The 12,711-nt window shown below is 39.6% G+C and overlaps 1 protein-coding gene across 1 annotated transcript; it reads right to left on the minus strand.

Annotated features, from left to right (window-relative positions):
- Positions 1 to 4,127: 4,127 nt before the first annotated feature.
- On the minus strand, positions 4,128 to 9,412 carry iapp (islet amyloid polypeptide). Its single transcript, XM_030720668.1, has 6 exons — positions 9,339 to 9,412; positions 9,127 to 9,195; positions 6,357 to 6,505; positions 5,072 to 5,168; positions 4,712 to 4,852; positions 4,128 to 4,600 (listed from the first exon to the last, which is right to left on the minus strand). The coding sequence occupies exons 4-6, from the start codon at positions 5,149 to 5,151 to the stop codon at positions 4,426 to 4,428; spliced, it is 396 nt and encodes a 131-aa protein (XP_030576528.1). The 5' UTR covers positions 5,152 to 5,168; positions 6,357 to 6,505; positions 9,127 to 9,195; positions 9,339 to 9,412; the 3' UTR covers positions 4,128 to 4,425.
- Positions 9,413 to 12,711: the final 3,299 nt, after the last annotated feature.

Here is a 12,711-nt window from a genome sequence, read left to right on the forward strand (position 1 = left end):
CCACCCTTTGCAAGATATAACAGTTTCAACTATTCTGGGAAGGCTTTCCACAAGGTTTAGAAGTATTTATGGGATTTTTTGACTATTTTTCCATTAGTGCATTTGTGAGGTCCAACAGTGATGTTGGAGAGAAGGCCTGGCTCGCAGTCTCCACTCTAATTCATTTACTCCCACAGTCCAAAGACATGCAGCTCGTGGGGCTGGGTTAATTGGTGATTCTAAATTGCAAACAGGTGGGAATGTGAGTGTGATGGTTGTCTGTCTCCCTGTGTTGGCCCTGTGACAGGCTGGCGGCCTGTCTAGGGTGTACCCTACCTCATGACAGCTGGGATAGCCTCCAGCAGCCTAGCCCAGCTGTCAAAGGGTGAGAGGCTGTTCTGTTGCCACTGGTACTGGTACGTTGCACAAAGTGGATGGAATAATGAAGGGTGTTCCAACAGGACACACATTAAAACTGGTTTTGGAATAAATAAAGCAAGCTAACATTTACTTCTGGACTGGCCTGATCTCAACCCTACAGAAAATTTGTTGACTAAGCCAGGTGTGTGCTACTGTAGAAAACCAACCAATTTAAATGAGCTCTAACCAATTCTGCTAAGAAAAGTGGTCAAATATCTACCCAAGAAGCTTGTTGATGGCTACCAAAAGCGTCTGGTCTAAGGGACATTTAGGCAAACATTAGTGGGGCTGTATCATATGTACTGTATATATTTCAGACTGTATGTATACTCCTGAATGTGTGAATTAGAGGAAATGCAAAATAAATTTAAACCTGTGCACCCAATTCTTGTTTTTTAAAGTCATTAAAAATGTATGCTGAACAATCATTCCACCCTGAAAAAAAAAACAGTTAAAAGCCCCAAATTACCCTGACATTCATGCACATGATGAGTGAATGTAAAACTTCTGACCACACTGTAAGTGGCTGTCTTTGTATGCCCACAGATTTTCCATTTTTTTGTGCTGCCCTCTTGGCCAGGTCTCTCTTAAAGAAGAGATTTTTAGTCTTTTACTTGGAGAAATGAAAAGATTGTATAAATTTGCGTTTTTAAAAAAATGACACTTTCAGTATAGGAAAAATTTATAATTTTAATTGATATAGTTATCGAAATGAGACCCTGGAAAATCAATTTAGTAGTGAGAGGAGGTTAAAGCCTTTTGTTTTGAATTCTGGTGGCACAGCAACCTTCTTGTTTATACTGAAACACAACTGTACCTTTAATGCCAGAGATTAATGTGGTCACCAGGCCGTGAATCAGATCTAAAATTCCATCAAAACATTCATCAACCATCATTACTGCAGCGATAAACAACCCCGCAGCAGATTGCAGTCGCAGTGCCATTTGTGGTGAGGCAATCGACAGATCTTGACACGATCCCCATTCACCGTCAGAGTGTTTGGGGGATAATGGCTGCGTCGTTTTTGGATTCATCAGCAAAAGCCGGCACTTGTTCTATTTTTGAAAAACCTTTTATGCAGGTGCTAACCGTGCATGGGAGTATTGATGTCAGTGTCTGAGATGATCGGGTCACTGGTAATCAAACAGAGGTTAATGCTGTGCGTCATACGTCCCCTCTTGATTTTCATTACCCTGAATAACCTCTGCAGGAAGACAACACACAGATAAATGGAAATACAGTATTTGTGGCCATTACTACACTTTTACTTAGCTTAGAATGGGGAACTTTACCTACTCAGGGATCTCCATTTCTGCATGAAAGAAAGACACATCATAGCAGAACTTCCAAAGAATGAACGAGGAGATTTATTTAGAAATGATTAATATTTGGAAACTAAACAAGCAAGATGACATTATTAGCACCAGTGATGTCAAATCTGATCAACAGACAGCTGATGTTAAGTTTGTTTACCAACTGATTTTTAACTCAATAGACAATCCATGATTGATCAGATTAAAAGCAAAAAAAGAAAGAGATGACTTTGTCAAATGATGGGAAGGGACGGGACGGGAGCTCAGTAGAAACCACATTTCAACATTACAGCTATTTATCTGCAACTCGAGACTCCAGAGAACTGATTACTATGCAATAAAAGTATCGTTCTTTTGTTAATTCAGTTGAAAGGATGAGCATGACTGATTATTTGTCAGCTGAAAACTGAAATCAAGCAAAAGGTGTCCTGAAGAAAGAAAAAGAGTCGCTCTGAAATGAAGCTAAAAAACTGTTTATTAAATATGTCAGAGAAGGTATTTTGGTAACATTTATGTAAATGCCTAAATTATTATTTGTCATGCATTTTATCGTGTTTTTACATTCTTTAATGTCGTGTCATGCTTCAGTTCATTCTCTGCAGCAGTCAGCAGGTGGCAGCATAAAAGGAGAAAGTGAAGAAAAGTAAAATTGGAGTTTTTTTTGTTGTTGTTTTCATAAAGCATGAATGGAAGCAGAGCTGGCCCCAAGCACTTGATAATGAAGACCTGTGAATCAGATCACACTGTAGCATGAATGAAAATCATACAGCTATTGTATATATGGTGCAAAACTCGAAGCTAGTTTACATAAATGTTACTCATGCATTAGATAGTAGTTTGGCCATTCCTGAAGGTTCGTCCTCACGACCAAATGAAGTTCAATTCGTGCATCAAAATGGCAATAAAAGGTGATTTAATTGACTCTGAAAGTGGCATGGTTGTGCAAAAGAGCTGTTTCAGAAACTGCTGATCTGCTTAGTTTTCTCTGCACAGCCCTTTCCAGGGTTTGCAGAAAATGGTCCGAAAAAGTTCTCTGGGCAAAAATGTGTTTTTGATGCCAGAGGTTTGGGGATAATGGCCAGAATGGTTCAAGCTGATAGGAAGGCAGCAGTAACTCAACCACGGTATGCAGAAGAACATCTCTGATCACACGAGGTGCCGAATCTCAAAGCAGATGGGCTACAGCATTGGAAGACCACACTGGTTATCATTCCTGCTCCTGTCAGTCCTGAACAGGAAACAGACTACAATTCACGCAGGCTCACCAAAATTGGACAACAGAAAACTGGAAAAATAGCCTGGTCTGATGAATTTCAATTTCTGCTGTGACATTCAGATGGTAGGGTCAGAACTTATTGTAAACAACATGAAAGCACAGGTCCATCCTGCCTTGTATCAATGGTTTGGGCTGGTGATGGAATAATGGTGTGGAGGATATTTTCTTGGCACACTTTGGTCCCCTTAGTACCAACTGAGCCACGCTCACACCTTTGTGACCAGAGTGTACCAATCTTCTGATGGCAGCTTCCAGCAGAATAATGCACCATGTCACAAATCATCTCAAACTGGTTTCTTGAACATAATGAGTTCACTGTACTCAAGCCGTACGGTGGAAATGGAGATTCGCATCATGCAGCAGCTGTGTGGTGTTATCATGACAACATGGAGTAAAATCTCTGAGGAATGTTTCCAGCACCTTGTTGAATTTATGTCATAAAAAATTAAGGCAGTTCTGAAGGCAAAAAGGGTTCCAACCTGCTACTAGGAAGGTGTACCTAATAAAGTGGATGGTGCACTTATAGCACGCCACTTCACGTATTTTTTGGATGTTGTGGGTGTGCATCATCTTCATGGCACTGATGTGCAAAGTTGACTCAATATAGGCCTAAATGACAGGCAGAGAGCAAAAAGTGCACTGAAAATCACTGAAAGAAAATGGCATCTTCTGTATTTCATAATACCAGGACACTGGGTAATGTGTAAAAGTAATAAAATTCACATTCCACAATGAATGTGTCCAAGTTTCTTCGGCCTTCATGTTCCTATTAAAAGTTTCGAGTCCAGAGGTTGATATGATGACAGACATGAGTTGTTTATTTCCTGCTATTATGGCGCTATGTGAATTAATGAGCTGTGTGAAATAGGATGGTTATTTCATTTTTACATTTATTTCAGGGGGAATCCAACTTCCAAAGGGAGCTCGTAATCAAAGTGAATCATTTTTATTTGCTTTCATGGACGTCTCCTGAAAGAATGCGTTTCCTGTGCTCGTCAACCGGACGCCGAAGGCTCGCATCTCCTGCATGAAGCTCTAAAACAAGAATGTGGCTTAAAACACATGAAGATTTTAAAAAATATATTTTTCAAATTTTATTATCAAAACAACAAATAACATTTCTTTTATATTGCTTTACATGTTTTTTTCTTTATTATTTTTTTTTTTTCATTAATTACGTTCATGTTTGGTAGTTTTTTATTATTCCCATCATGCCATTGTGGAACAGTGTTAACATATGGAGCCACAACACACAAAAAGCCAGAAAAAATATACAGTGATGGCTTAAATTAAAGGCACTGTTTCTTAAGTTTAAAAAGCAATCAAGAAAACTCATTGCCATCACTGTCATCGTTATTTACAATCACTGTTACATGATTGTTATATCAGCACAGATGTGGGATTGCTGTGTTTGCTGTGGAGTTTCCTCGGTTGGCACTAGAGAGGCAGGTAGCTGGAAGGCTCCAGTAGGTCCCTCTTGCCGTAGGTGGCGGATCCCACATTGGTTGGTGCGTACACGGTGCCAATAGTGTTACTGGAACGGACCAGGAAGTCTGCTAGCCTTTGGGTGACGCAGGTGGCTGTGTTGCACTTTCTCTTCTCTATATGGTGACTAAAGAAAAGCAGAAATATTAAAATTAAAAATGAAAAAAAAAAAAAACACCACAAAAATATTTGTAGCTTTTTCAATGTTTGTGATGAAATCAAGAGATTATAGAGCTACCTGTTCATGGCTGTGAGGCCCCTCCGTGGCCGTGTACCCACAAGGCTGAGAAACGGGTTGGAGATTAGCCCAGGCAGAAACCAGGCTTCACTGTCTGGGAGCACACTTTCCTGCTCGCTGGATGAGCTGGGACTGAAGTACCTGAATCAAAGGGGAAAGGGGCCAAACCATTTGACACTGATACCCTCCTGAGAACAAGAAGAGAAAGTGGCCACTTGGCTCCCCTTTCTCCCTGCACAATGAAACGCTTTCCCACAGACGAGCACAATTGATTTCCATCTTAGATTATCAACATTTGAGCAAAGTGAAAGCTGAATTTCTCCTGTAGCTCAGCCCTCTGCTTTTAAGGTGTTTACTTACCTATAACTTGGGGCAGCAGTGATGCAGTGCAGCAGCACAAGCAGCACGAGCAGAAGCACAGGCACCCTGAGGTGATTCATGCTGTAAGGGTGATCACCTGCAGAAACATCACTTCCATCAGTTTATTGTGATGCAGGGAAAACCAGTGAAATGTGTCTAAATAGCAACAAATGAAGTACATTATTAATACTTTAAAACAGCAAACCTAAAACACGAATGATATAATCAGCCTGGATTACATTTGAAAAAACTGCAATTAAATTTGTGTCAGATTTCCAAAAAAAAATATTATTTTGCCGTTTCTCCACCATAAAGTGGAGCATGCAGTCTCTAAAAAAAATTCATTTTTGGCAGCACTGACATTATTTCAACTTCAGCAATGTGCAGCACAATAATGCAGCGCAGTTGATGCCCAAACCCCAAAATATAGTTTTAAATGCAAAGAAACACTTAGAGGCAAGTTTCCTTCTTTCCTGGCTGACTTTGCAAAATACCATCGGATGGGTTTAGGAATAGAATTTTACATCAACCACTTCAACACATTTGTGTTTGCAGCATTGTCAGAACCAGTTTTCTAAAGGTAATTTAAAAAGCTGTAATCAGCTGTAAATGTTGAATATGCAAATCAGTTCTTATTCACAGTGAATATGTTTTAAATATATAAAAATATCCTGGCTAGGTGCATTTTTATCATAGAGTGCAATATTTTCAGGGTTTGATTTCGAAGTAAAATTAGTTAAGATTACATTTCTTTGTAATATGTATGCATATAAAGGTTAGGTTATATAATTTAATTAGCCACATATGTTTGTGAATTATGACAAAATCTGTTATTGTGTTAAGTGTAATAATAATCCTTTTGTTAAACTAGCAGTCCAGAGCCAAAAGGCAGCTGTTTACAGTGCTGCATATCATTTGAAAAGGCAGTTAGAAGCCAGAAGATGGAATCAGAGATTATCTGGTATTTTTGTGGTCAAAAATCGCAGATATATTTTGAAAATAATTATTTTCTGTTCTTGTACATTTCAGTCCTTCTTCATTATGCTAGTCAGAATCCACTAACTGCAGACTTCAACTGGACATTTCCCTGTGATCTCTGTGAATTTAAATCTTTTACTTAATCTTTTTACTTATTTAAAAAAAATAAAAAAATTTTAAATCTTTAAGCGAAATGCTGCTGTCCAAACTAAAATAAATGCCCATTTCTGGCAGTGCCCCATCAATACACGACAAATAAAACCTGTGAAAAAAGACATCCAAGCATTAGGAAACACAAAATACTCACTTTTTGTGGTCTTGGCTAGATCCCAGTCTGCTACTGGAGCTCTCCAAGGTTTGTCAGACTGTCACACAAGCCGACTCCAACAGTTATAGGCTCTCTGCTCAAACCACTTGTGACATCAGCTCTCTCCAAATATAGCCTTGCGTTTTCATCTACAAAAGGGTGGGGCGGGGAATAAAGTGGGTCTTATACATGTCATGTAACACTCAGCTCTACCTTAATGTACACTCTTTAATATTCACACATGCAGCATTAAAAGCAAAAAAAAAAATAGAAAATCGCAGTGCACACGGACACAAAAGCACACACATCTGTGTACGTCACCATCCTCATCATCACAGTCGTCACTATTGTCATCAGCTGCCGTGATGGGACTGACCCGCCATAAACCCACACCAGGGAGAAGAACACTGTCAGGCTGTCTTCCTATTTACCTTGACACACGTAGTGAACTTTTACTGTAGGTCAACAAACTCTGGCCTCAGAGCCTTCCTCTGGGCTTCAACGACAATGAATAATACATATGAGGATGAATTATCATCAATAATAAATGGTGCCTCATTATTTTGATGGGACATGTCACAAGCAACACAGTATTAATTAATAAACTGGCCATAAAATTGGAGACTAACACTTCAGAAGCACATGACGCAGGAGTGTGACTAGTTGAATTAGCAGTCAAATCTTGGGTGCTCCTGACAAACCACAAGACTTCTGGAACAAAGTCCTTTGGACAGATGAGACCATCATGGAGATAACTAACCTGAGTATATCAGCACAAACACCTATCTATCTATCTATCTATCTATCTATCTATCTATCTATCTATCTATCTATCTATCTATCTATCTATCTATCTATCTATCTATCTATCTATCTATCTATCTATCTATCTATCTATCTATCTATCTATCTATCTATCTATCTATCTATCTATCTATCTATCTATCTATCTATCTACTACCCTCAGAGGTGATAATGCCCCATGTTTTATTATTATCAAGTATTGTGTATTGTAATGTGATTATGTACATGATCATAATACATAATACAATTACGTACGTAATAGTTTCACTTCAAGTGCAAATAGATGATGCTGATGAGCTGTGGTTTTCACAAACAGACATCTCGTAAAAACGTAATCATGCAAGAATGCAGGAAAAAAAAAAATAAGCCATCAGTTTCACAACAACACAGTGCACGATTCTTAATGTCATAGTTATTGTTACTGGTAAGCCAAAGACAGCATCCCACCATCTCACTGGGGAGATGCCAGCACAGGCGGAAGGCTGCTGGTAAGTGCTGGTGGTTTTCGCCTCAGTTTGAGCTAACAGACATATAGTGCACTCTTAATGGACATATAACACCCCCAAACCCACTGCGGTCCGATGAACAGCTCCCTGAGTTTCCTGTAAGCTTCCAAAAAAAACCCCAAAAACCTCCAGACAAAGATGGAGTGACAGGATATTACATGGGTTTTAGAGTCTGCATGCACAATATCAGCTCAAAGTCATGACATTATTTGATGTGTGTTAGTTGCAGATGGATTTTTGTACATTAACTGAAAACAATTGCTTGATTTAGCTGTATGCCAGAGATTTTGTCACCCAGGACTATTTGTAATCTGCAACTTTAGAAAGGTGAAAAGAATTCAGTGGAAGGAAAGGAGAGAGAAAAGAAAGTGTAAGATAAGATAAAACTATAATGATCCCACGATGGTGAAATTTGCGCATTACAGCAGCTCAGTATAGAGAAAAATGAAAAGGATGAGTAAAAAACAAATGAACTAAAATAGAATAGAATAGAATAAAATAAAATAAAATAGAATAGAAAAAACTATACACATATACATACGCACTATATACATAAAATATATATATATCAATGTCAATACACACATGTACATATACACACACATCAAAACACTATATACAGATATCAAAACATTATATACATTTGTAGCCGGTAAGGTACACAGCATGTGTACAGCATGTGTGGGATTTTGTTTATTTTTATAGAAGTCCTGTGAAATGGAATCAAGTCACAGTATCCTCTTGCCTCTTCTATTACTTTTGTGCTTGTGAGGAGTCCAGCTTTACAGTTTTACCACAGAAACAAAGCAAACACTTGGAAGCTAGCACAGAAATAACACTGAGTGAACCTTCATCAATCATCTTCTGAGGTACAAAAATTCTTGATATTATATAATCCTGTTTTCCACACTGAAGCAGTTTCCCCCGCTTCCCTTTTATTGCAGAGATTTGAGCTCATAAGCATCAGTAAATACAGTCATTATGGCTCATTAGTATTCTTGCAGCACTGAATTTAAGTGGGATGAAAAACCACCGGAGAGCGATTCGTACGTAAGCGAGCGGTGCCAGCCGTGTGGTGCCGTGGCCTGTTTGCACCGGGAGTTCCAACACCTGGAATTTTTTGGTGTTTTGTGCTTAACTATTGTTACACGGGCAGTTTTGCAATAACACGTTCCCTAACTGGTGAAAGAAAAGCGTTTGGTCACAGGATTTCATCGTTTTGTTTATTCAGGAGAGGAGCGCTCACACATACACAACCTGTGTGTATCAACTCTTTGGCCCGTGATGCATCCACAGATAAAAATAAATACTTGACGTCACCAACAACAATTGGATGGAGATGAATGATATCTCAGTCAGGAAGATGTTTTGTTGTTTTGTGAATGCAGTTTTACCTTCATACTAAATATCTCTTCTCCATAAAGCAGTCTTATATGTACAGTTAAGTTTCTCGTGCTCACCTGTGATTGCACTGCTGCTTCTTTAATGGCGTCAGTTGAAGGAAGGTAAGAGAAAGGAAAGTGTGTCTGCTAATGAGAAGAAACAGCAAAACAAGTCCTTAATTTTGCTTAAACTTGAAGCTGATTAGGATTTTCCTTTTATAACAATTGCTCAAAAGACCACGTGTAACATAAAACAGTTGATCTTTGGGACAAACCAAGAGAATCCTCACCTAAAAATGCCTCTTTTTTTTCTTCTGCTGCCCAGAACTTAATAGCATAGACAGGTTGTACATTTCACACAGCTCTTAACACAGCAGCTCTCTCTTACACCTCTCTGGAGTATATTTTTTTTCATCCTTTTTCCACCTGACAAAAATCAAACGTACAGATGTTCACAACATGATGGCGATGATGGCGAAAACAAAGATGAATTGAGCAGCTGAATTTGTGTTTGAGTTGTTTTCACTTCACTTTGATATTTATGGCTCACTGTACAGCCTACAGCCTGGAAAGTGACCCATAAAAAAAAAAAAAATTCAACTTTATCAAATTTTCACATCAAAACTTACTAATACTTCTGTTTGGCTGTAGCTCAGGAGGTAGAGCAGGTCATCTACTGATCGGAAGGTTGGCTACTCCAGGCTGCATGCCAATGTATCCTTGGGCAAGATGCTTAACCCCAAGTTGCTCTCTGACGCAAGCGTTGGAGTGTGAATGTGTGTGAATGTTAGATAATAAAAAAAAGTGCTTAGTTAATCATGGAAGTGCTTGTATGAATGGGGTAAATGTAAACGTGTTGTATAAGCGCATTGAGTGCTCAAATAGAGAAGAAAAACGCTACATAAGAATGAGTCCATTTACCATTTAATACTAATGCTATCATATCCAGCTAATACCCCCCTGACTTTGGCAGCAACACATCTTAATAAAGCTGGGACAGGGCTGTGGTTACCACTGTATAGCATCCCCTCTGTCAGTCTTGTCTAATAGCAGATTCCAGCTGCTCAACAGTCCTGGGTCTTCTTTGTTACATTTTTCATCTCGTGATTCAACAAATGTTTGAAACAGATGAAATTTCCTGGCTGCAGTTCAGCTTCCAGACTATTATACTGTGAAGTCATGCTGTTGAAATATCTGCATTCTGGAAATGTTAGAAGCATGAAAAAATATATTGCTCAAAACCTGTACAGTATATACCTTTCAGCATTGATGGTGCTGTTCCAGATGCACGGGGCGCCAATTCCATAGGTACTAACTCACCCCCATACCATCGGGGATCCAGGCTTTTAAACTGAGCGCTGATAACGAGCAGGATGGTCCCTCTCCTCTTTAGTCTTTAGATCATGTGCAGCAGAACACTAACCAGGTTGCTTATTGCTTACCACCTTGCTGGTAATGGCAAATGTTAGCCTAACTTCAAGTAAACACTTCCATACTCTTTGCCTTAAGGCAGAAGCTTGCTAGCAGGCTTACTGTCTATGTAGCCCCCCTATGGTTGGTACTGGGCAGAATATTTCATGTTTTAATTATTCAGTGGCTCATCAGAGCATTCGCAGGCGCAGACTGTTTTCATGGTCCTGGGACTGCGACCCTTTGTTTCTTAGTTTTCATGGACTTTTGTAGTTAGTTTATTTTGCCTTCGTGATCACCTTTTCATTTTGTTATATTGTTTCATGTGTTCTCCTTATGTTTTCGTAGTTAAGTTCCCAGTTGCTTTTTTCTCTCAGCGTCCCTCCCTTTTTGTGTGAAGTCTTGCGTGTCTGTTTTCCTCAGTGTGTCTGTGTTCTCTGTGTGGTGTCAAGCTTGCGTTTGTTTCCCTGTCTTCTCACTTCCTGTTTTATTTTGCCATCCCCTGTCCCACGGTCTTTGTTTTTTGCTTTACTTCCCTGAGTCTCCTTAGTATCCTTTTGTTCACCTGTTCTGCCCCAGCTGTTTCCACTCTCCCCTTGTTTCTTTAGTGTATTTATTGTCTCAGTCATCCCCTCGTCATTTGTCAGATTTTTATTGTTGTTGTGGTAGTGTTCTTGTGCCTGTGGTCCATGTATTCCTTAGTTTTCCCCAGTTTAGGTTTTCTTTAGTTTTGTTATTCTCCTTGTTTGCTCTTTTAATTATCCCTTTAGTTGGCCCTCCTCTAGATAAATGGAATGCAATGAAATATGCAAAGAAATGGATGTTGGTCATGTGGCCTGTCCACAAAGAAAACCTTCACAACAGAGGTCCAAGGATAAATGTATACAGGAGCTTTTTTTGACTCCGTCATATGTGCGGGTTTGTGTGTTTGATGATCTGGCCATGTGTTTGTTTGTATGTGCTGGTGTTAATGCGTCTGTTAGTACTGTAAGCCTGAACCTTCAATACAAAGCACTTTCCTAAAAACAGATTTTCTAGGACACAGTTGTTGTGCTTTGATTTCTTCTCAGAAAAGTTTTGTCAGAGTGTGATTTGAGGATGATTTAGATTGCTGCATAAGGCTATTGATGGTTCATGCCTGCAGTGTAATGGGCTCGACACACGGGGAGCGACAAATGACAGTGACGAATGGGTCGCATCGCCACTGGGGTGAAACCGAACACACGGGACGCGATAGCGACGGCAGCTTTGCGAATCGCGCTCTTACGTCACTCGTCTCCAAGAAATGTGATTGGTTATGAAACTGGAGGGATTTAGACATTTTCAAAGCAGTCCATGTCAGAACGGCAATAAAGATGAGGAGTCTGAAGATCTTTTTTGAACTGACAGAAATCTTGCTGTTAAGTCTCCTCTACAAAAGAAAAAGACAACCTCGCGTTCATCCTATATTAGCACAAAAGTCCTCTCTATCCGTCTGTTTAACGTTAGTCTTGCACCAACACGTTCTCATATGGCTGCCTTTTATGTTTAACTCGATAATCACTGCGTGAAGTGTCATATAATATAGGAAAGTCAAACACAGCTAAAACGATGCTTTCCTTCCTGCTGAAAGTGGTTGCAGACTGCAGTGTGTAGCATACTCTTCGCTCATTGGTCAGTCAATGAAACTCTTGCTGATTGGTTTAGTGCCACGCGACAGCGACAAAAGTAGAACATTTTCCAACTTTGTTGTGTCGCGTCGCCTGGTCGCGTGTGCACGTCTACGTGTACGAGCTCGAAATTTCACATGCACGAATGTCGCCGGTCGCTTAGCTGGAGGAGGGCAAGCGATTGTCGCCTCATCGCACAAGCTCCATAGGAAATGAATGGAGAGCGAGCGACGTCGCTCCCCGTGTGTCGAGCCCCTAAGGAGGACAGTGTCATGAAATCATAGAAAGATTTGCTGTTTTAGGAAATGAAAAATACTGTAACTGTGGAATATCATCACTCTCATACTTCCCTACACACTGCAACTTTTCAGCCAATTCCATGTCTACTTTTCAGTTAACTGTTATGCCCAATTCCTGATTATACAAATATGAAAATTCAATGTCATTGTACCAGTGGGCCAAAAAATACAGCAAATAGTACAGTTATTTGCAATCATTAGCGTAATTTTTCCCCTTTTGTGCAGCAACACAGAATTTTAGGGTTCCTCCACCTGTCAAATCCCACTTTAACCACTGGGGAACATCACTCCTTATTGTTACCAAA

Source organism: Archocentrus centrarchus, chromosome 23 (assembly GCF_007364275.1).
Source record: "Archocentrus centrarchus isolate MPI-CPG fArcCen1 chromosome 23, fArcCen1, whole genome shotgun sequence".
Classification (NCBI taxonomy): domain Eukaryota; kingdom Metazoa; phylum Chordata; class Actinopteri; order Cichliformes; family Cichlidae; genus Archocentrus; species Archocentrus centrarchus.

Coding starts and splice junctions, on each gene's coding strand:
- iapp (XM_030720668.1), bottom strand. CDS start 5,151: ATGAATCACCTCAGGGTGCCTGTGCTTCTGCTCGTGCTGCTTGTGCTG. Junction 4,853..5,071: donor ACTGCTGCCCCAAGTTATAG/GTAAGTAAACAC, acceptor CCTTTGATTCAG/GTACTTCAGTCCCAGCTCAT. Junction 4,601..4,711: donor GGCCTCACAGCCATGAACAG/GTAGCTCTATAA, acceptor GCTTTTCTTTAG/TCACCATATAGAGAAGAGAA.